Source organism: Antedon mediterranea, chromosome 5 (assembly GCF_964355755.1).
Source record: "Antedon mediterranea chromosome 5, ecAntMedi1.1, whole genome shotgun sequence".
In the NCBI taxonomy this organism is placed as follows: Eukaryota; Metazoa; Echinodermata; class Crinoidea; order Comatulida; family Antedonidae; genus Antedon; species Antedon mediterranea.
Genome location: NC_092674.1, coordinates 20,680,666 through 20,703,809, shown reverse-complemented (window position 1 = coordinate 20,703,809; position 23,144 = coordinate 20,680,666). Strand labels below are relative to the sequence as shown.

At 33.0% G+C, this 23,144-nt stretch overlaps 1 protein-coding gene across 1 annotated transcript; it reads left to right on the top strand.

Moving 5' to 3' along the window:
- The first annotated feature begins 10,187 nt into the window (after positions 1-10,187).
- On the top strand, positions 10,188-22,959 carry LOC140048742 (asc-type amino acid transporter 1-like). The gene is made up of 10 exons (XM_072093520.1): positions 10,188-10,719; positions 14,209-14,337; positions 15,303-15,399; positions 16,471-16,515; positions 18,430-18,553; positions 19,349-19,446; positions 19,796-19,892; positions 20,466-20,615; positions 20,836-21,013; positions 21,352-22,959. The coding sequence occupies exons 1-10, from the start codon at positions 10,287-10,289 to the stop codon at positions 21,411-21,413; spliced, it is 1,413 nt and encodes a 470-aa protein (XP_071949621.1). The 5' UTR covers positions 10,188-10,286; the 3' UTR covers positions 21,414-22,959.
- Positions 22,960-23,144: the final 185 nt, after the last annotated feature.

Below are 23,144 nucleotides of genomic sequence, written 5' to 3'. Positions count from 1 at the left end.
TGAAAAAAAAAAGGATATTGATTGTATAAGCCCTTTACAAACGTTACAAGGACGTAATTTCCGATCCTAAGGAAAATATCAAGATAATGATGACGTAGACAAAACATTTTCAACGCTCCTTTCTCCAATATTTTAAAGCTCCAAAATGAGAGCTCGCCGGAATAGAAATCAAATGAAACCGAATGATTTGCTATTCTATAGATTTAATCTGGTCGTCTCACTTCACCATCTCGTCTCTGTTCGCCCTTAAGCTTTGCCTCATTAAGCCTGTTTTCCACTAGGTGAATTTGTGTTCGAAAATCGAAAGCGTCAGCCAATTCATATTTTCATCTTCCAAATCCCTTACTACGAACAATTCTAGTTCATTGAGGTTTTTCCGCTTTCCGTTTTACTTTTTAATTGCGAATTGCGAATTACGAACAATAGCGCAACGAATGATAGGCCTAATCATAATTCATAAGCATTCATGCGAATCGAAAACTTGTGTGAGAAGGCTACCGCGTTTTTTCGTCTGCAAAAATACGAGATTAGTACAAATTTGCTAAATGAACTAATAGCGATTAGCCTATTTAAAAAAGGGAGATTTTAGCAATATTGTAATATAATGTTGCGTTGTTGAGGTACTAATGAAGACTCTTACTCGCTTGACTGTCGTAACACATATATTATTTATTCAGTATAATACTTCAGTACAATATACAACTATAAGTATACATAAGGAACGGACATTCAATGATGCTGTCAGTGAGGTGTGAAGTGTGTAGGTCTGCTGTGAGGTGTGTGCTCCGTGAGGTGGCTGTAAGGTGTGTCTGGGCCCTTCTGAAACTTGGGAGTATATTGGCTCAGTTCATTTGCATATGTCACTACGTAATCTGTGAGGGTAACGATTGGTCCTAAGTTGGTCCAGGGGTGTTTAAGTGGGAGTGATTAACGGTATAATAAGGTATTTCTGTGATGGATGACACTGTCAAATCTGTACTTAAATAGTGTCGATCACTCGATGGGAAAGTCACAAAATTAAGCTAAGTGTTTTCTTTAGGGATTCTATTATAAACTAAATGGTCATTAAAACATCTGGACAAACTCTCCTTTGGACTTTCTGGGTCAAGTTTGTGAACCTATTTGAATTCCGATACAAAGGTCAATTTCTTAAATATAAAGGTATATCAATATATTACAATATGGCTGAGTGGGATGAATAATGTATAAGAATGTATTCATTTGACCTTACTGTACCGATTTTTACTTTAATTTATATTTATTTCCGATTTATTTTTGTTGTTCAAAGTGGACAAGAAGCAAGGTGATAAACAGTATGAGCAGATGAAATACTTGGGAAGAAAATACATTTATCCAGAGAAAGTTGAAACTACAGCCAGCGAAAATGTGTATTCAACTACACCTTTCTAAACGAAAAAAAAGTCATTCCTGTGCATAAACATATGATTAGCATATGTCTATTATTGAATCATTATTGCTTTGTAACACACTTACATAATTAGCACAGGTCTATTTTTTCCCTAGAGAGTTTCTTAAACGATAACACATTTATGTATATAAACATAATTAATTAGAAGGTTGTTGGATTTATATGTGTTGCTTATTAACTTACTAAATGTTTTTTTGTTTAACTTACTATATGTTTTACAAGCAAACCGTCGACATAAACGCATAATACCTAATGTTTTTTTTACTTTCTAAATATAATGTAGAAATCACATTTGTTAAACTACATCATTCAAAACGTAATCACACCATGTACGTATCATTAGCGTATTATGTATGGATTATTTGTATGCTACGTAATGCAGAACCATAGTTTGTGAGATCAAACAAAAACATGTTTAAATAAACGTATAATAATTATTATGTCTATTAATGTTAATCATGGGTTAGTGTTAGTTCAAGTCTTCAACTCTTGTTTATATTGTTTTTTACTTTCTACATACATTAATGTAAATATTTTTTTTCAATTACACCTTTCTAAACAAAAAGCACATTCCTGTAAATAAACGTATTGGCATAGGTTATGGTTTTTAACTTGCTCTGCATCGCTTACAAGCTTAAGCTTACTTTTTATAAAATAATTTTTATTTTTAACATATTTTATTATAGCTGCGTGCTTGCTTGGATATATAACTTTAAACAATTATTGTTTGTAAACTTTGTATAACAAAAATCTCATCCACACATCTTTAGGTTAATACATGAATACAATGTTGAAGCATTCTAACACTGTTTCCAGAGTTTATAACAAGTCATCCATAATACGTTCATAACGTGATGCAAAAATGCTGTTTTAGGAACAACGATAATTTAACACATTTCTATTGACATTAATTGTATATCTGTTCAAAGTTTTGATAATGATAGTTGTCATATTTGTAGACTCATATATTGCTTTGTTGTTTGGTAGTTGGATAGTATTAAAATGTGAACAGATGTTATGTAGTCTATATCAAGAGCATGCGACTGAAAGTGTAAAGAAATGGCCATTCGTATACTTTCAATATAAATTAAGCAATGTCGGAATTAAAGAGCATTATAACAGACACTTTTTCGGGAAACATAACACTATAGTGAGTACAAACATCATCTGGTTTTATGAATTTTAATGTCACAATTGTCAAAATGAAGGTTAACGGTAACCAAAATTTAAATTCACGGAAAAAAACTTTGTTTCTACTTCAATCAAATCAATTTTGAATGTTCGATGATTGTATTACTTGAACTTCACATTCGTAAAAGCATCACTTTAGACCACTTTAGAGTACATAGTCTAGAATTCGATGCCTTTGCAAGAATTCGTCGAATCCTAACTTCATATCTGTTATACGATAGTCTATATTGGCGTTAACGATAGTAGATCAGATAAATCAGAAGGTTTCAGAATATAACTCTTTATTCTTTATATCAAACCAACAGTGTAAAACACCAATAACAGGTTAAAAATAAAAACTAAACTATAAAATATGAGCCAATATAAATATATACAAATGAAAAAGAAAATTTAAATAATTTCATTAATAATACATTTAAATTGAGAAAAATTACAGTTAAAAATATCTAAAGAATTATTTTTTAAAAGACATGAACGTTAGAAAAGCTATATAAATAACCATCCCAATGGATTGTTTCAACATTTTAACCGAAAGGCAATCATAAAATGTACACTAAATTATGAAATAGGAATTGGATTTGACATTGTGATAGGTGTAATAATATTTTTAATTAATATTAATATTTGATGGCACAAGTTACACGGGTATAAATAGGGAGTAATATTTGTTTTAGTGGTCTCATTCTATGAATATAACTGATTATTGTTTTTGTACGGATAGCTTGTGGAATGACGGCTCTTTTTACTAACATGTGTTACCAATTTGGCGGTGAATATGTATATCTCCGGAAAATCTGGTAACTTTCCTGGATTCGTCTTCCAGTGGCTGTCACTGTGTGTAATGTATCCGGCAGTTGCGATTACTTCTCTTATGTTTTCAGATTATGTTTTGACGTCATTTTCCACCGAAGAGGTACCGAAAGGGTGTCTAGAAAACTCAGATCTAGAAAACTCAGATATCTGAGTTTTCTAGATCTAGAAAACTCAGATATCTGACTTTTCTAGATCTAGAAAACTCAGATATCAATATCTGAGTTTTCTAGTTCCAAAATGGAACTAGAAAACCCAGATCATCAAATGGATCGTTCCATTATTATTCGAGGGTAGGATATTTGAAATACTACACAGTATTATACGTTTTCTTACTAATAATAATAATTATTGTAACTTGTAGTAGCAGCCTACGACTTAAATCATAAAGAAATACAGTATTCACCTTTTAAAATGTAGGCTTAGCATTTGGGTGTCTAGAGAAAACTCAGATCTAGAAAACTCAGATATCTGACTTTTCTAGATCTAGAAAACTCAGATATCAATATCTGACTTTTCTAGTTCCAAAATGGAACTAAAAAACATAGAACATCATTTGATTGGTTGGTGGTCATTTGGATCGTTCCGTTATTAATCAGCAGGTAGGTCATTTGAAATAGAGAAAGTTCATCTAAGATTCTGTAAATACATTCTAGGAATAGGTAATTCTGCACCAAGTGTTGCAGTGAGAGGAGAATGTGGAAGATTCACTATCCAAATTCAAATTATCATTAATATAATTCGTTATTGGCTTAGAGTAATCCAAATGGATAATGACAAATTTATTAAACAATGTTATGATTTTCAATATAGAAAAGCTCAAAGAAATGAGCAATGTTGGGCCAATGACGTAAAACAAATACTATGCATAAATGGATTTGGTAACATATGGTACTCACAACAGGTTAATAATATATATACTTTTATTTCAAATTTTAAACAAAGGCTTACAGATATTGAACGACAGAAATTCTACGAAGATACTAGGATACACTCTAAGCTCCAATATTACAAGCACGTTAAATATAAGTTTGGAATTGAAGAATATCTAACGAAAGTAACAAATTACAAACATAGACAAATTATGACTAAGATACGACTAGGAATTTTAGAATTAGAAATTGAAAAAGGAAGATGGAATTGTATAAATAGAAATGAAAGATTATGCAAATTATGTGCTTTACAATCAATTGAAGATGAATATCATTTCACTTTAGTTTGTCCATTTTATTCAGATATTAGAACTAAATATATGTTTTCCTTTTATACAAACAACCCAACTAAATTAAAATATATTTATCTTATGTCTGCCACAAATACTGATCTTATTGTTAAACTTGGAAAATATTTATTTTTTTCATTTAAACGTAGAACAGAATTTTTAAACGCACTCAACTGATATTTATTTAATATTGTATTACATTGTATATTATTTGGGCCAAAGGCCATATATAATAAATGTTTCTTGGATCTCCAAGAAAGAATGAAAAGAATGAATGAAATACTAGAGTATTATTAAAACTGATTACTGTGTACATTTTCTTAATAATATTGTAACATGTAGAAGCGGCCTACGGCTTAAATCATAAAGATACCGTTAAAATGTAGGCTTAAGAATGAGGCATGTACGAGTTGGTGTGGATACGAGTTGGTTGAGGTACGGGTTAGCCAAGTTGAGAATAGGTACGAGTTATTTTGGGTACGAGTTGACCACTTCTAGTCTAGTACTGTAGGACCAGGCCTACTCTATACTTCAAAACATGAAAAAAATATATAAGTCCCTATCATGGGTTGTGACTGAGCTAAGAAATGTTTGAAAAATAGAGATGTTAGGTCCCGGAAAATGTACTTCTTGTTCTTCGAAATATGACCAGCTTTATTGTTGGGGCTGAGCTAAGAAAATGTTTAAAACTAGAGCTGCAGGTCTTCAAAAAATTGCATTTTATACTTTGGAAACATCAGGCCTAGAGGCTTAAAAAACGCAAGCGTAGACTTTTTTCAGTCGGGGAAATAAGTTTATTCCTCCCAGGTGTATGCATGCGTACCATCTGGACTTCCGAGTGGTGAGAAATTCATGACATACAGTTACAGGATATTGAAAATGTAATAACTATAGCTATTATAATGTTGGCTAAGCGAAAATGGCATGTTTTTTTGTTTAGTAATGGATGAAAAATTTATTTTAGGTGCCCCACGGTACAGAAGGTTACTTGTAAATTAAAAAATTGGTGAACAAACGAACAATTAACATAATTCGTTTTTGCTGTAGTGTAGCGTACGTCGACGCAGTACACGACGTAACCGTCGGTAAACTTCGCCTGGAAAATAACACATTACACATTTTGGTCCCTGGATGAAACTTGATATCACGCGTCTCGACCCAACGTTGAACGATTCGTACAAAGGGATACCGCCAGACAAGTGCGTACCTAGCTAATGTTTAGTAGTAAGTTAGATCGCTGGCAATAATGAATGCATAAAAATGCATATTAGCCCTCTGACGTACTCTCACGGTCAATGGAACGTCGTGGTTTTTTACTGTATATTATATTCCCCGACAAAAAGTACCCGTGTTCCCCGACGGGGGTGGGGGGGGATAGGCTCCCCGACGAGGGGGATAGAGCCCCGTAGCCCCCCCCCCCCCCGCTGGCGCCAACACTGCAACTCAGACAGCGTCGTACGACGCTGTCTGAGTTGGCCTTCCCTTGTTGCGCCGTATTCGATAGTGTCTGTATTTCCAGACACGTCTTTACCGCCGGTTAAGTTGTCTGTATTTCTCCAGCAAACACTTTACCGCGTACCGCGTACATGAAGCGCTAAGCTATTCTTGTCGTCACATGATCGACTGCGCATGTTTTACATCGAGTTTGTAGTCAGTTCAGATTCCCTAATTTAATTACCGGTATTTTTTCATTTTATATTAGCATATTTTTGTTTGTATACCATTGATAATGTAAATTTTGTATATATATATAATGATATTGTCTTTAGTTAAACAAGACAAGAAAAAATACCAACCGAGGAAATAGTGGACCTTTTTGGACTTGGGGGTGGGGGGGCGGGTGCGTCTGCACCCAACGCACCCCCCCTGGATACGGGCCTGCTTTTACTTTACTTTACTTTTTCCCGCAACAGTTTGAAGAATAACCAGGATGAAAGCATTGCGGTGTCACTTGGTTTCCACAATACAACGTTACCCTAAAATTTGATAGATCAAAATACTGTAGACTTTGAATAGTAATTAGGGTGTGTGGTGCAGTGTGTTTAACGTTGGACTAATCGTGAGATCATAGGTTCGAATCCAATGCCCGTCTCATTGTCTCCCCTACCCAGGTGTACAAATGGGTGCCTGGTCAGGTCAAAAAACAACTTTTCGCGCTGTTTTACTAGCTGCATTATGGGAATATGTTTCCATACAAGTTTGATTAAAAAATGACTGGGGTAATAATATATGTACAGCGCTTAGATGTTTTTAAAATATTAGGCACTTTATAAATCCATATTATTATTAATTAAATTGATATGATCCTTGAATATTTAATAGTATTATACTGTATATATAGTTGGAAATTCTGATAGCACAAGATTAATTATAAACTTTGGATTTGTTCTATTTGGATATGCCATATTATGCAATTTTCAATTTGTGAGCAAGGAACTAGTTATGTCAGTTTTAATTCTTTGTGCACACACATGGACATTGGGATATATGCTTCTTCACTTGATTCTGTTACACAATTTTAATGAATTCAAGGTCCAGAAGAAAACCAATAATATAATTTGCTTAGGTTTAAGGCCTAAGTTTGTTGCAAATCATAAGGCCCCTATTAACAATAGATCTTGTTATGACAAATGATTTACAGAAAATGTAGACATTTTATGGAAATCCCAGATCTTTCTGAATACAATACAATACAAGAAAAGAAATTAGCAGACAATATTAAAGAAGACCCGAAAACTTTTTACGCCTATATCCGCTAAAAACAGAAAATTAAAAATGCTACAGGACCACTAAAAAAGGATACAGGAGAACAATTACCGGAAAGTCAAGAAACCGTGAATGCCTTAAATGATTTTTTTGCTTCAGTATTTAGAGAAGAGCAGGGCGAGATACCACAGATGAGTACAAAATTTAAAGGAGAAATAAACGAGAAGCTCTGTAATATTAACAACACAAAGGAATGCGTCAAGATAAAGCTTGATGCACTAGACCCAACCAAGGCAGCAGGACCAGATGGCGTATCCCCGAGAATTCTAAAAGAACTGTCAAGCCAATTATGTCATCCCCTAGCTTGCCTGTATAACCAATCCATATCTGAAAGCTACTCCAATTTCCAAGAAGAGTTCACGGTCCAGGCCTGAAAATAATAAACTGATAGCCTAACGTCTGTGATGGGTAAAGTCCTATAAAGCATCATTAAAGACCACCTGATTGAACATGTATCACGTTTTGCTTTGCTCACATGTCGGTCGCTAAACACTAACTCAAATATGCGCACGCGACTGCAGCCATGTAAATGGCATTGTTGTTAAGCAAATTAGTTTTAAATGTTCGTCCTTTTTTGCTTGATACTATTTTTGAAATACCAATACATTTAATAAGTATAATGTTGATGCTTACTCTTTTTATATAATTGAAACTGTTCACTAGCCCTTCATCATAAGAGATAGCTTGATCGTCTTGTTACAGTGCTCGATACCATTGGTAGAGCTAGATATGTATCACAAATAAAAATAAAACTTGGTTACTTGGTCAATAAAGTACCATGAAGTAATCAAGTTTATTTTTATTTTTATATGATACATACATACATAATTATAAATACACATATAAATCATACTGTCAAATTATTGAAACAGTGCTCATATTCGGAACATGATCTCATAATCGCGTCAAGCATAGCTCATCAGCGAAAGTTGGGTGATTTTAGTTGTATGAAAAAAATGTTTCTGGTGGGATTCGAACCTGCGACCTCTCGCTTATAGGGCGAGTATCATACCACTAGACCACAGAGCCATATATGGTATTACCACAGATTTTCACACACCAGATACATTCTCTCATACAGCAAACGCCCTCACATCAGTGGAGGCTTAACAAGTCAGAATAAATTCCAACTTTAATACGCAATGGTTTTTAAAATAATATATATGTAATACGCCCTCATCTTGCAGTAAATTTATTCACGAGGCGGGATCCCCGAAGAGATACTTTTTATATATATAAACACATCAGGCAATGAACATTAATTCTAAACTGCCCGGTGATACACTGACATTTTAAATTAATTTGAAACGATAAAGATGAGGAAATCTATTAGAATGAGAAAAAGTCGCCCCAACGGAGACTCGAACTCGGACCGCCTGCTTGATATACAGATGTCCTAACCATTAGACCACTAGGGCTTTCATGATATTGTTAAAACTCAATTGGATAGCGACTGTTTAACATTCTCGGCGTGGTTCGACGGAACAGCGGAAAATACGAACGAACTTTATATACCATCGAGTAAACATTCTAGAAGTAACGCACAATTTACCTAATTATTAACGCATTATTAAATCTATCAAAATAGTATATTTTTTTAAAGAAAATCGGCCTGTATTTAACATTATGATGCTGTGCTCGACCGGTTCAACCAGTTTTCATCTATTACAAACCATCCTCGTATTATTGTGTGGAGGTATTTTTTAAGAGGACATTCATTAGACAGTGTATACTACGGTCGGAAAACACCCCTATTCTGGGCAAATCGTTCAACCTAAATTCGTTTTAATTGTCAATAACTAATTATCTAACTAAATTTAATTAGTAAACAGGGTTACATCTGGTGGTTTAAATCAGTACCGAGATTCTAACCAACTTTATATACCATCGAGTAAACATTCTAGAAATAACGCGCGATTTACCGAATTTTGCCCTTACGTAAATTTATATATAGATATATATATATATGAAAATCCAAAGGCAAATTACTGAAAAAATTACAATGCTGTGGGTATCAGTGGCCGGATCTCAATGGAGATACAAAAAAAAAGGAAAAGCTAAATCAAAACGATAAAGTAAACAGCCAGAAAAGTTAGCAGAGCTTTCGGACAACACTAGCCCTTCATCAGTGCAAGTGAGGGAATTTGGATAAAGTCATAGCATATGAGTTGGCAAGTGCTGCCTGGGTGGACAGGAATAACAGAAATATAACAATAGAAATAGCGTGTTGAATAGTGGGTGGAGACTGAATAAGAGTAGAAAACAATTTTGAACTTTTACCTCTTATATCTCAATCTCCTGCGAGTTCCTTCCAGATTCGTAATCTACGGAACATTCTGGTATAGAAAAGTTGGATGGCAATTTTTGCCTTTACGGGTGATGACTGCCCCCCCCCCCCCTCTCTCAATAAAAAAAGAAATATATTAATCGAAAACATCGAAATTGATCCATTCATTTTGTTATTGACTTTAATTCTTTTTCATCAGATAACTTAACAATTTTGAACAATAAGAGGATTATTGAGATAATACATAATTGTATCCATCAATGGACTAGACCAGGTAAGATTATATGATCACCTGTGTTATTTAAATTGTAATTATTATAAGCCAACACACACACATGCCAAACAACCAACCAAGTGAGAAATTCAACATGGTTCAGTTACCTACTGTAGTTGTAATAGTACAGCGCAGAAGAGAGAGTCAACACTTTTAAATAGAATTACTATAGAAGACAAATTAAAAAAAAACGTCGACGCAAATATAGCAAGTCAGAATGACTCAACCTAGAATTGGATAATATATACTGGCAGTTTCAACGTTTGAAAGTTATTAACAAAAGTTACACGCGAACTACAAAGCAATAATGACAAGTAAAGTGTCGGAAGCCCATCGAATTGTACCGCAAATGAGCCTGTTAAACGCTGTATCATTAACGACAGGCGTCATCATAGGCTCTGGTATATTTATTTCTCCTAAAGGTGTTTTTGAAAATGTCGGTTCTGTTGGACTTTCATTTTTTGTGTGGATTGTTTGTGGAATTACAGCTCTTTTCACTAGCCTGTGCTGGGTTGAGCTCGCATTGGCGATGCCTAAATTTGGCGGAGAATATCTATATCTCCGGAACATCTATGGCAACTTTCCAGGATTCGTCTTCCAGTGGTTGTCACTGTGTGTAATGTACCCGGCAGCCGTTGCGATTAGTTCTCTCACGTTTTCCGAATATGTGTTGACGCCATTTTTTCACCAGTGTGAAATACCAAAAATGTGTCTCAATATTATAGCACTTATTATGCTGTGTAAGTATTTATTTTGGTTGTCAAATTATACTAAAATAAAAGTTTTAAAAAAGTAATAAAATCAAATTACAAAGAGGAACGTTTATTAATTGTATTCATGAAATTTATTCCAATGGTCAATGTGTGTTGATTACTTTTAAAACGTTTTAATTAAAGTTTCATTCTTTTATAATGATAATAATGGTAACTAGATTTGACGAGATAGTGTTTCACACAAATGCCACGTGCACAAACATAAGAAATGTGCACATACAAGTTGTAACTCCTACGAAAGATAATTGTTTGAGCAACAAATAAATATTAAAATATGAGAAAATTGATGTTCAAATAAGTGAGATGCGCTCTATCAAATTCAATTAACTAGCATAGAATGGAAAATTCCCTATTTTTAAAGAGAGGCCATACGATGACGTCATAACCCATGAATTCATCTATATATAAATTTACGTAAGGGCAAAATTCGGTAAATCGCGCGTTATTTCTAGAATGTTTACTCGATGGTATATAAAGTTGTTTAAAATATCGGTACCGATTTAAACCACCAGATGTAACCCTGTTTACTAATTAAATTGAGTTAGATAATTAGTTATTGACAATTAAAACGAATTTAGGTTGAACGATTTGCCCCAAATAGGGGTGTTTTCCGACCGTAGTATACACTGTCTAATGAATGTCCTCTTAAAAAAATACCTGAACACAATAATACAAGGATGCTTCGCATTTTCCTATCTCCTCCTACGATAATTGTTTTTAATAGCTGAAAACCGGTTGAACAGCTCGAGTACCGTATCATAATGTTGAAGACAGGCCGATTTTCTTAAAAAAATACTTTTTTGATAGATTTAATATACGTTTATACAAATGTATTGATTTGCGATGAATGGAACATTCCAATCTCTCAGACTCCCAGTTCTTAGGTAAATTTATGAGCCCTCCATGGTTTAACACAAGTAGGTAAATTTATGGGCCCTTAAATAAACTTAAAACTGAGATATAGCATTGCAATACTTTGACAATATTGTAAATGCTGTACGTAATAACCATTTTTGGTCACCATTTGAATCGAAATTTTCTTACTGTGAATGTGATTACTTTTTATTGTATTAAGTAGTAATTATAAAAAAATATAAACGTCGTAGTGGTGTATCGTTACATGTACTTTACTATTTCAATCGACTATAACAGGGACAGTTTTAGTTTTTTGGACTCATTTTAAGACAAGTTTCTCCTTCGGAAGTAGGCCTAAATCCCAGTGTGCTAATTTTACACATTAATCATCGTGTCTATTTATTCGTTTCTGAAAACGAAAATTTATTTATAGTCGTACAATTGAAATCGCCAGTTTTTTTACGCTGATATTACTGTGTATTCGAGAACCATCTGTGGACACGACCTAGATGGTGAGCGAGCGTACCATTATAGTATCTATAATTCATAATGAGTAAAATAATTGTTGGTCACTCTTGAGGCACACTTTCATAAATTTGCATTAAATTAGCCATTTTAAAGTTTAATTTGCACGTGAGTCGTTATTTTGCACTTAAGTTCATAAAATGAATGTAATTTATCACAGAAGGTAAACAGAACAAGTAATTGCAAAAATTACCTTTCTACGCTATTTACGCGCCGTGCGCATTTTTTTAATGCTCAAAATGTCATGAAACTTGTAGAAAATTTATTAAAAATATAATATAAAATATATATTATTCGATGACCCGTGATCTGTGAAATTAGACATTTTTCAACGTGCTAGCTTTCTTTGGCTTGTAGATTTTTACGCCGCAACCTTAATATAATTGGTAATCGTAGAAACTGAATTATAATTCTCTGGTTTTTTTAACCATGATCAGAATATTTTGGGGTTAGTAATACTGATGACAATATTGTTAGATAAGAACTATACTTAATCTTCATTAATTTACTTGACAAGTTTTTTCGAGCAAATCAGAAGTTTTTTTCTGCTAATACTGCGTTGCGCTAAGAAATGTGGGAACCAGTGCACGCGTGCCGCACTGGACCACTTGCTATGTTATACTATTCAAAGAATAAGAATAGGTTTGTGGTGCCCTCCTCTTAAACTCTAGACGTCACTGTAAGCTAAGAGAATTGGCTAGAAAATAATGATAACTTTCGTTTTGAAAATTCGTATGAAGGTAAAGAGGCTCGGGGTTGGTTATCGTTTACCTACAACCTCATAAAACATTTTACTAATGGCATTCGTTAAATGCATTTTGATGATATTCTTTGTTTTAGGCAACTCAATAAATTATTATTTTACTCTATGCCCTACCACGTGGTCATGAAGAAAGCTGACCAACCGTAAAATAATGCAAATAAAAAATTGATTGATAGTGATAAAAAAAAAATCCGCATAAATCAAAATTAATCAAATCTGGATACATGTGGGGTTTAATTTTTGGCCAGTGCATACGTTTTGTTAGCATCGGAAAGTATGGTAGGAAAGAGAAGAATTAGGCATAGAATTGTACCGCAACTTACCCTATCAAACGCCATATCATTAACTATAGGAAAGATTATTGGCTCTGGTATTTTTCTGTCGCCTAAAGGTGTATTTGAAAATACTGGCTCAGTTGGATTATCATTTTGTGTATGGATAATTTGTGGAATTACAGCTCTTTTCACTAGCCTGTGCTGGGTTGAGCTTGCATTGGCGATGCCTAAATTTGGTGGAGAATATCTATATCTTAAGAACATCTATGGAAACTTTACTGGATTTGTCTTCCAATGGCTGTCACTGTGTGTATTGTATCCAGCAGGCGTTGCTGTTAAGGTGACCCTGTTTGCAGAATACGTATCTCGGTTGCCATTTTTGCATCATTGTAATGTATCGCCAGTTGGAATCAAGATAATATCAATTCTTTTGATTAGTAAGTAGGCCTGACGTGTGTTTATTAGTAGTTTTGTTTATGTCTACTGTAAAGTTATGGTATTAGAGTCTAATAACCGAGTGGTTGGATATCATACAGTTCCCGACAATAGCAAATATTCAGTCCACTCAATTGTAAATTGTAAATTAGTATCTAGTTAAACAATTACAGGGAGGATAAGGCGGCGTAGAAAAGAACTGAACACTCTACTTTGAGACCTAGTGTAATTAGTACGTAGTATAACTGCTCAATCCCCTACTTTCAGATTAAACATGGAACGCGCAAATTTTTACTGAAAGATATAATGCTGTAGGCGGCAAAATATAATATGTGTATTGGGATTTTGACAATTTCAACCATATTTAACCACTGATAAATAAACTACGATGTGAAAATGTGTGTGGAAATTTTATCAATACGATGAAGACAGTGGATTCTTTTAAATTAATTATGTGAATATAATTTGTAGTCATTATCATTTTGTTTTCTTAGTTGCGTGTAGCCTACTAAATAAAGTACTCCATCATGAAAGGATGCTGAGTTTATCAATTTAAGTGCGATTGAAATTTTGTAAAAATTACTTTTTTTTTTCATTTCGCAGCTATGTGTGGATACATCAACGCTGTAAGTGTTCGAGTTGCTAAGAGTGTTGTCAACGTATTAATGGCATGCAAAATATTAGCACTTGCAATCGTCATAATTGCTGGCCTGATTTTTCTATTCACAAAGGGTAAGATTAAAGTCATTCAATTCACCACGATTGTCAAGGCCTGGTTAATATTTTAAAACTAAATAAAACGAATTCACTCAATTAATAACGACACAAGTTGTGTGACAAATCGCACATGTTACCAAGGAATATGCTACAAAAAGGGCAGTAAAAATGCTATTTCCATACAATTAATAATCAAATAAAAAAAATATTATTTTTAATGGATAAATTTATGATGGGAAAGAATTTATTAATGAGGTCACAGTACCTTTTAATTCCAGAGATTAGAGCTCATGTCTTTGAATTCATTTAGATTTTATAGGGGAGTAAAGTATATATTTTTGTTGAAACAAAAGAAACAAAACCATATCAGTATTGTTTTATAGTATTTTGTTTAAAACATGAATTCAATAAGGAAAAGCAATGATAATAATATTACTTTTTCCGATTAATACTGTATGTATGATACACTCCATATTATTACCTATTAAGAATCAATTCAGCCAAATTAATATTTTTATCTAGATAAGTATTGATATAAATACTAAAGTGTTTCCTGATTTAATTTGAAACTATATAGTGTGGTAGACATATTGATATACAAATTATAATACACATTTATTTTATTTATTTATTTATTTATTTAACAACATATTTTTACAGGATTATACACAATCAAGTAGAAATATACTTGTTTTGCATTGTGCCTTATTAAATTTCCCTAAAATTGAGTACCAGCAAACTGAGACAACAGACAATACGTGCAGATTAGTGTATCAAGCATAGGAAAACAATTCTCACTACACCCTAAGAACACTAAGCAAATGCCAATAGTCTTTGACTTCTATCCATTCCACTTATTCATTATGGATATGTTACTCTTATCTGTTACAAGCTGTTTTTTTTAGTTTTTAGTTAAACGTTCCCCATGTATTGCGTATTATCAAATTTTAATTAGTTTATCAATAACAATGTTCTTACAGGTGACCAGGTTGTAAGCTTTGAGAATTCGTTTGATAATATCAAGTGGGCTAATCTTGGCCTGGCATACTACGCCGCAAGTTGGTCGTATTCCGGAGGGTAAGATTAACATTACAGTTTTTAGTGGTAATACCAAAGCGCAATGAATCTGATTCGTGCGTGGTACACACATCTTTATCTTGACGGTGTAACGATTTATATCTAGGGAATATCTGTTGTTATACTATTAAAATGTTAATATGCATCCCGAATAAGAAGCGCAGCAGCATGGCCAACTTTTATATTCAAAGTACAAAGCACAATTCCTTCGATAATAACCAATAGGCTAATTGTGGCCTAGCTTCCGACGGAAGTTGGTCGTTTTGGCAGTAACATTGCCATAAAGTGATAGTGCAGGAGGAAGTATTATTTCGTATCCTAACGTGTTATAAAGGCAGAATTGTAAATAATGTATGAAACTGTTGCAAAATACATTTAATTCAAATGATTTCATCCATCACGTAAGGTACTTCCAAAATATAACAAGGTGCGACAGAGAGAGATAGATCAGCGAGAGAGAGAGATAGATCAGCGAGAGAGAGAGATAGATCAGCGACAGAGAGAGATAGATCAGCGAGAGAGAGAGATAGATCAGCGACAGAGAGAGATAGATCAGCGAGAGAGAGCTAGAGATAGATCAGCGAGAGAGAGCTAGAGATAGATCAGCGAGAGAGAGAGAGATAGATCAGCGAGAGAGAGAGAGAGATAGATCAGCGAGAGAGAGAGAGATAGATCAGCGAGAGAGAGCTAGAGATAGATCAGCGAGAGAGAGCTAGAGATAGATCAGCGAGAGAGAGAGAGAGATAGATCAGCGAGAGAGAGAGAGATAGATCAGCGAGAGAGAGAGAGAGATAGATCAGCGAGAGAGAGCTAGAGATAGATCAGCGAGAGAGAGCTAGAGATAGATCAGCGAGAGAGAGAGAGATAAATCAGCGAGAGAGAGCTAGAGATAGATCAGCGAGAGAGAGCTAGAGATAGATCAGCGAGAGAGAGAGATAGATCAGCGAGAGAGAGATTATAATAAATTGTTAATAATAAAATTTTACAATGACCAATAGAAAAAATGTGATTTTTTTTAATGATACATAGATTAAATATTTATATCTGAATAAATTGTTTTTCTTTAATTAGAGATACAGTGATGTCTATGACTGAAGAATTTAAGAATCCCAAAAGGTGATTATATATTATTATTATTTTTTAAACTTATTGTTATAAATCTTTGAATATAGATTCGATCCACTTGATAACCACGTACGGTTTCGTGATTATCGACAAAACATGCTGTACCGGTATCATTAGACTCAATACCGCAGTTTTTAATATTAGTTGTCTATGCAAAAAAAAAATGACATACACCTTCTTCTATTATTTTTTTATTTTTACTCTCATATGCCCTATATGCCCTACATGATTATCGTATTTTATGATTATCTTACACGACAACAATTTAATGCCCAATCAACAACAAACACAATTCACGCATGTTCCAAGTTCAATTTTGTTTGCGCCCAATATTACAGATTAAATACGATCAAAAGTGAATGGTTGGATTTACATACCATTCCATCTTCATATCCACAGTAATTGTTAAATCGTTCGATGGTAATTAATAATTAATAACCAAACATGCTATAGGCCTATTTCCATGCAACGTAGGTAATTACATGACATAAGGTACGTTACATATTAACTTCGATCAAAAGTGGATGGTTTAAATCAATGATGTTATCTAACGATACTATTTTGCTACTCGGAAACTGCGGCAATGAACAAACTCATAGAATAATAAATAAAGACGCATACAACATAAGTTCTGACTTACATAGTTTAATTAGTAAATGAACATTCACCCATGTAAAACTGCACATAAAAGTCATAAGCAAATATAAGTTATATAGCAATAATGTTCCAATTCTAAGTAAGCACAACAGGGATTCTCAGAGAAAAATAGCCCTATTGCCATAAGTGTCTAAGTAATACTATATTTCCGGGAACGGTGGAAAAAACTTACAGAAAGATGTCACAATAATTGTTTGCAATATATAATACAGTATAAGAATAACATTGAAATTGAAATTTATATTTATACTGGGTAACCTCTTCAGTCAAAGACTGGTCTCCCAGAGGGTCCAGTTGGTGATCAGTGGCTGTGATGTACTAATACACCGGGGTAACCCCCTACTCGTCTCGAAAGATGTACTAGGTTCTTTAAAGTGCACAGGAGCTAGATGTGTAGACTGGACCTACTGTTTATAGTCCTTATCCGAGAAGACTCGTTCTCATGGCGTGAGTGAGCCTCGAACCCCTGCCGATGTTATGGCTACGTAATTACGGTTCCACTGTCTTAACCGCTCGGCCACTCACTCACATTATACTTTAACGTCATAATTTAAATATGTATTGTATATGTTTGTATTCACCAAATAAAATTGGAAAACAGTAAGTTTATCCAGGAGAAGCTATCGGAACAATAATAATAACACATAAAATAATGATTCTCCAAAAAATGACGAAAATAGTTAGGCATTTAGGATGAATGTTTTAAAGAGTGTATATTGGTTCCTAATATGGCATAATCCTAAATTGATGGTAGAAAAAAATGTGATAACCATAAATAATAATATAATGATTTAATAATGCAATTTGGAACTAAATATTAATTTCACTTGCTATTGTGGTTAGCTTTCACACCAGTCCCTGCCTATTCCACTTATATTCACAGTTTCTTGGACTTTCTGCATTCTCATTCCTGAGGACACGTGGTGTACCGCAAACTTTATATCAACATTTGATTTCGCTATGCAAACCTTCAAACAATACATTTTATTTTAATTAAACATTGATATGCATAATTAATTAATTAATTAATTACGACAATTATCGACAATTTGTCTACTCTGACATTTACTTTACTTTAATTTTTCTAAATAATAATATTTATTAATTTGTTTTACGTCATTGGTTACCGTCACCATGACAATTATTTTACAAATTGATTTAGCACACCTGCAAACCATTTTATAGTTGGGTATTCAGTTATATTGTTTTTTTTTAACAATTGTATTTTTTTTTTATATTTTCATACAGAGATTTTCCTCGAGCAATATTTATTTCTAGTATCATGGTTATTTGCCTGTACCTTTTGGCAAACGTCGCTTATTTTGCTGTACTCACCCCCGATGAAATGTTGATTTCAAATGCTGTAGCCGTAGTAAGTGTGACTCATTGTATTAGCCATGAATATTAAGAACATTTGTTGATCTTTTATAATAAATGATGTCTGATAAAACTAGGACACGTAACTAAAATTACGGGCACTTGCCAGATTTATGAGTAACCAGTGAGAATAAAATAGTACAGCAAATGTTTGTTTAGAAATAGGCAGACTATACGTTAGTTATTATATAATATCGTTTTAATATTATCGTACAGGTATGGTTTTTTTTTTTCTGGAAAATAGAATACGACACTATCATTTATTTCACTAACGTTAACTATTCACCTACAATTTAAGGAAAAACAAAGAAATGCAATGTCTAAAAACCCTAGGGTGCTAAATGCTCTACCCTTCTTAATATTTATGTTGAAAAATATTAATTCTTAGCATATTTATAAATTTTAACACGAGTTAAAATTTCACAAATAATTCAAAATGTACCTAACTTACTATTTGATAGAGGTAAAGTGTAAAAGAAGTTCTTTAGTTTAAATTGTTAGGTAATACAAATCTAATAAAACAGATTTACCTACATTAGTATTGTAGGACGAGTTGTAAAAGTACTTTATGTTAGTACATAACTTGATTCTCTACCGCATATAAAACATAAGTTATGAGATGTTTACAATTCTAGTGACTTCATAGCAATTCTGTATAAAAACAAACAGACCTGTACGATCAAAAAGAAATTCATGTCAAACAAATTTACTGTACTGACTGTAATATGAAAACATACACGGCTTCATAGGCTTAATCGTTTTGCAACTACCTATATTGTTTTAATTCTAGACATTCGCCAAGAAAACTCTTGGCTCGTTTGGTTGGTTGATACCAGTCTTTGTTGCAATCTCAACAACATCTATGACATCATTCTTATCACAACCCAGGTAAAGTACGTCTAACTTAGTCTGTAATCACCATTAGTGATCCCATATTTATTAGGGGGTTACGTCTGGTTCTAGTGAGAGAAGAAATTGTCTAGGCATTGACTTGGTCTAGGTAACACAGCTGTCTATTTTGTTTTATGACAACACTAAATCTATACAAATGGCCATCATTATTGAAACCTAAACAAGGTCTATCTCATTCATTTTTTTTTTATAATTTTAAATATTGGCCGAAATTTTATTTATCATGAAACCTGTAAAATCATTTTAACACTGTTAACTGTTATGAATGAGGAATTTAGTGTGATTTGTCAAGCAATAATAATATTATTTTCTTATTTCATTCCAGAGCTTACTATGCAACTGCAAGAGATGGTATGTTTCCTGAATTGATAGCCTTGATCAGCATAAAACACAAAACTCCAGTTGGATCAATTGTCGTATGCGTAAGTTTAAAAACAATTTGTGATAAAAACTTACACAATGCTTAACGAGGAACACATCAACAATGCAAAAATTATTTTTTAATTAACCGTTTCAATTATTCGCCAATGTTCTGCGATAGTAAAATGTAATATAATTTGAGTCTTACGATATTAGGTTCTTTCAGATTTTAGATACCCTATCTGTATAAGTACGCTGAATTGGGATCTAAATTTCAGTTTAGTGGCAGAAAAAAAACATTTAGTACGAAATTAAGGGTGTTGCCCGGGCCACTAGAGTAACACCCCTGCGTCCGCCTTCCGTTTACAAAACCCTCTTGTAGTAGTTTGGATGCGTGTCTCAAAATACCAAAAATGCATTGTAAGATTTTCGAGAACCACGTTTAATAATTAGGCCTACTAAAGGAATCTTGTTAGTCCATTTCAAGATGCTTGACATTGATTTTAATATTTAAATGGTAAAAGGGTATTCTAATGTATACATTTTCACTTGCATTACCGTATTCTACTACTTTATTTAACGCTACATTTACTCAAGATTAAGTGAGACTGTGGTGGTTTTTTTTTATCTAATAGTGCATTCTCTCAATTATGTATATCTTTGTTAATGACATCTGGAAACTGCTAAGCTACTTTGGGTTTGTTAGTGCCGTTTGTGACGCTTTGGCTTTATCAACAATATTCACTATGAGATGGTTTAGACCAGACATTCAAAAACCGTTTATGGTACGTTACTACTATAATGATTTATCGTTAAAACATCATTTTTATTAATGTAATTATCTTGAATATAATACATTATGAGTAAACGACTGTACTTTGATGATCCACAATTTATTTCAAATCTCTTCAACAAAAAACAGGGTTTTTAAATAGGTACTCACTTAGACAGACAATACAATATTTGCAACATACAATATTATTAGATTGTATTCTTTGCCCGAAGGTTCCTCTAATACTTCCCATAACTGCAATAGCTACGTCATTTGGTGCTGTTGTTTTGGCAACCATATCTTCTCCAATGGATGCATTGGTTGGCCTTGCTCTTACGCTAACCGTTATTCCTGCCTATCTAATCGGTGTTTACCCTAAAACTAAGGTAGCACTGGTAGGGAAGATATCAGGTAAAATCAGTATTTTTTTTTTTATTGTATAGATAACATGGTATTATAATAAAGAAACTATATATAATCTTATGTAATCCAAAAATGAAAATGAATTCACTTGTGTATAAACAATAAAAACCAGAGCAATAAGATGTACGCGATATAGTCACAATTACAATTTCTATGCAAATAAACCATGATATTAAAATTTTATTATTATCAATTAATTTAACTTTACAATACCAGTATTTTTTTGTGTTAGTGTATAAGGACATTTTATTTAGACCTTGGCCTATATTTATGAGACTTCCTTGACTGAAGTGAATATGTTCTTTACTTCTTTTCTATATGTATAGGATCAATTACTCGTTGGTTCCAAATGTTGACGATATCTTCGCCGGAGGAAAAAGAAGAATAGAAGGAAAATAAAATGTTACTGTATTCGCTTGTAGGACTATCAAATGATGCTAGTGTAGACGTGTCATTATTACATTTTGCTATATAGCAACAACGCCTATTTATTTTCTTATAGTCCATTTAATGAATATTCATTAACTTGGTGACGCGGAAAATGTACACATCAAACAATGTGATACCTATAAACATTCAAATTCGCCCAAATTTACTTCATTTTCGATAAAATAAATTTGTAGACCATTGAAACAAGGTTGAATCTAATACCAAAAAGAATTATGTTTGTAGTACAGCTGTTAGTGTTACATACATAATTAACAATATTATTGATTGATAGAACAACGTTGTAATTCTATTTTCTTCCATTATAAATAGTAGTCCTATCTATTCTACTAGAAATGGTTTTGTAGATTTAAGATATTAATCAAATTAATAATTATTACAATAATACGAAATAGATCTACTGTATAAAAGATGTGTATTTGATTGGACAGTATATAAATGTAAAATTACAAAATAATGTTGATATTATTTGCCGCATGGTTTTTCCACAGCTAGCTACTCTTCGTGGAATTTGTGAAAGAAATTAAAGTCCCTTTCCCTACAAGTATTGATGTTTTGTAAAAATAATGCATTACTGTTGTAAAAACTTTAAACCAGATCATTCCATGACAACAAACTTGGAGGAGAATCGTAACTCGTAACTAATAAATACAGGGTTTTCGCTAAAAAGTTACGATTCTTTTATTTGTTTTGGCCTTATTTCACGATCGATTAAAAATGGGTGAATAACAGAAGAAAAATATCAATCCGCGCGTAATTTATAGCGTTTGGATTTATAGCGGGCCGCTTACATCGTAATAGGATCATAGTATTTATTTTTATAGGCCTAAATTAGATTTAAAAACGTTGGGAATGGAACAATTCCGTCATTTGTGTTATCTCTATTCGTTTACTGATCTATTTATTTATTCAAGATCCAGTTACAGTATATTAAGAAAAAACACCAATACAGGATCGCCATAAAATATACATTTGATTTACATAAAACAAAGAACACAAAGAGATTTATATGTTATTAAAAATGACATTAGACAAGAGTATTACAACTAAAACTATCTATGTAAGGAAACAATTTAACTAAATTATTATTGTGAATGGGCAACCCGACCAAAAATACCGTTTTTACAAACATTAACACAAGATAACTGCACTTTTAACAAATTATTAATACGAAGTTTACGCACAGGGACACGAATATGAAATTGAGGGACAAATTTACAATCAAACTTTGAATTTAGGCATTTAAAAAGAAAACTCCTGTCGGTTCGTGCAGTTCATGGTTACTGGATACTGTAGGCCTACTATTATTATGTTCATCCGTATCTATGTAATGTTCATACCGTAAGAACATGAAACCTAGCCGCGTCTTCACCAGCAACAACAAGGATTTTCAATGTCTTATAATTGGCATCAAGCATTTGTGTATTCATTACAATATATTGTGGTAATAAATCAACATCTGGCGATTATTTAATTTTAGTTGCTATACTATCCGCTGGCTCTATCTTACCTTTATGTTTGGAATTATTTATTTTAACATTTTGTATAGGCCAATGTTCGTTAAGATATTCTTTAGGCCTATATATTTACATTATTGTGGAAGAATTTGTTTTAATAGGCCTTTTAATTTAAGTTAAACAAGGCCATATACATGGCTGCAACCGCGTGCTTT

Bases quoted from the DNA above. Each gene is read 5' to 3' on its own strand.
- LOC140048742 (XM_072093520.1), top strand. From the start codon at position 10,287: ATGACAAGTAAAGTGTCGGAAGCCCATCGAATTGTACCGCAAATGAGC. The intron at 15,400-16,470 runs GTAAGATTAACA...TTCTTTAATTAG, and splicing joins AGTTGGTCGTATTCCGGAGG to AGATACAGTGATGTCTATGA. The intron at 19,893-20,465 runs GTAAGTTTAAAA...TTTATCTAATAG, and splicing joins TTGGATCAATTGTCGTATGC to TGCATTCTCTCAATTATGTA.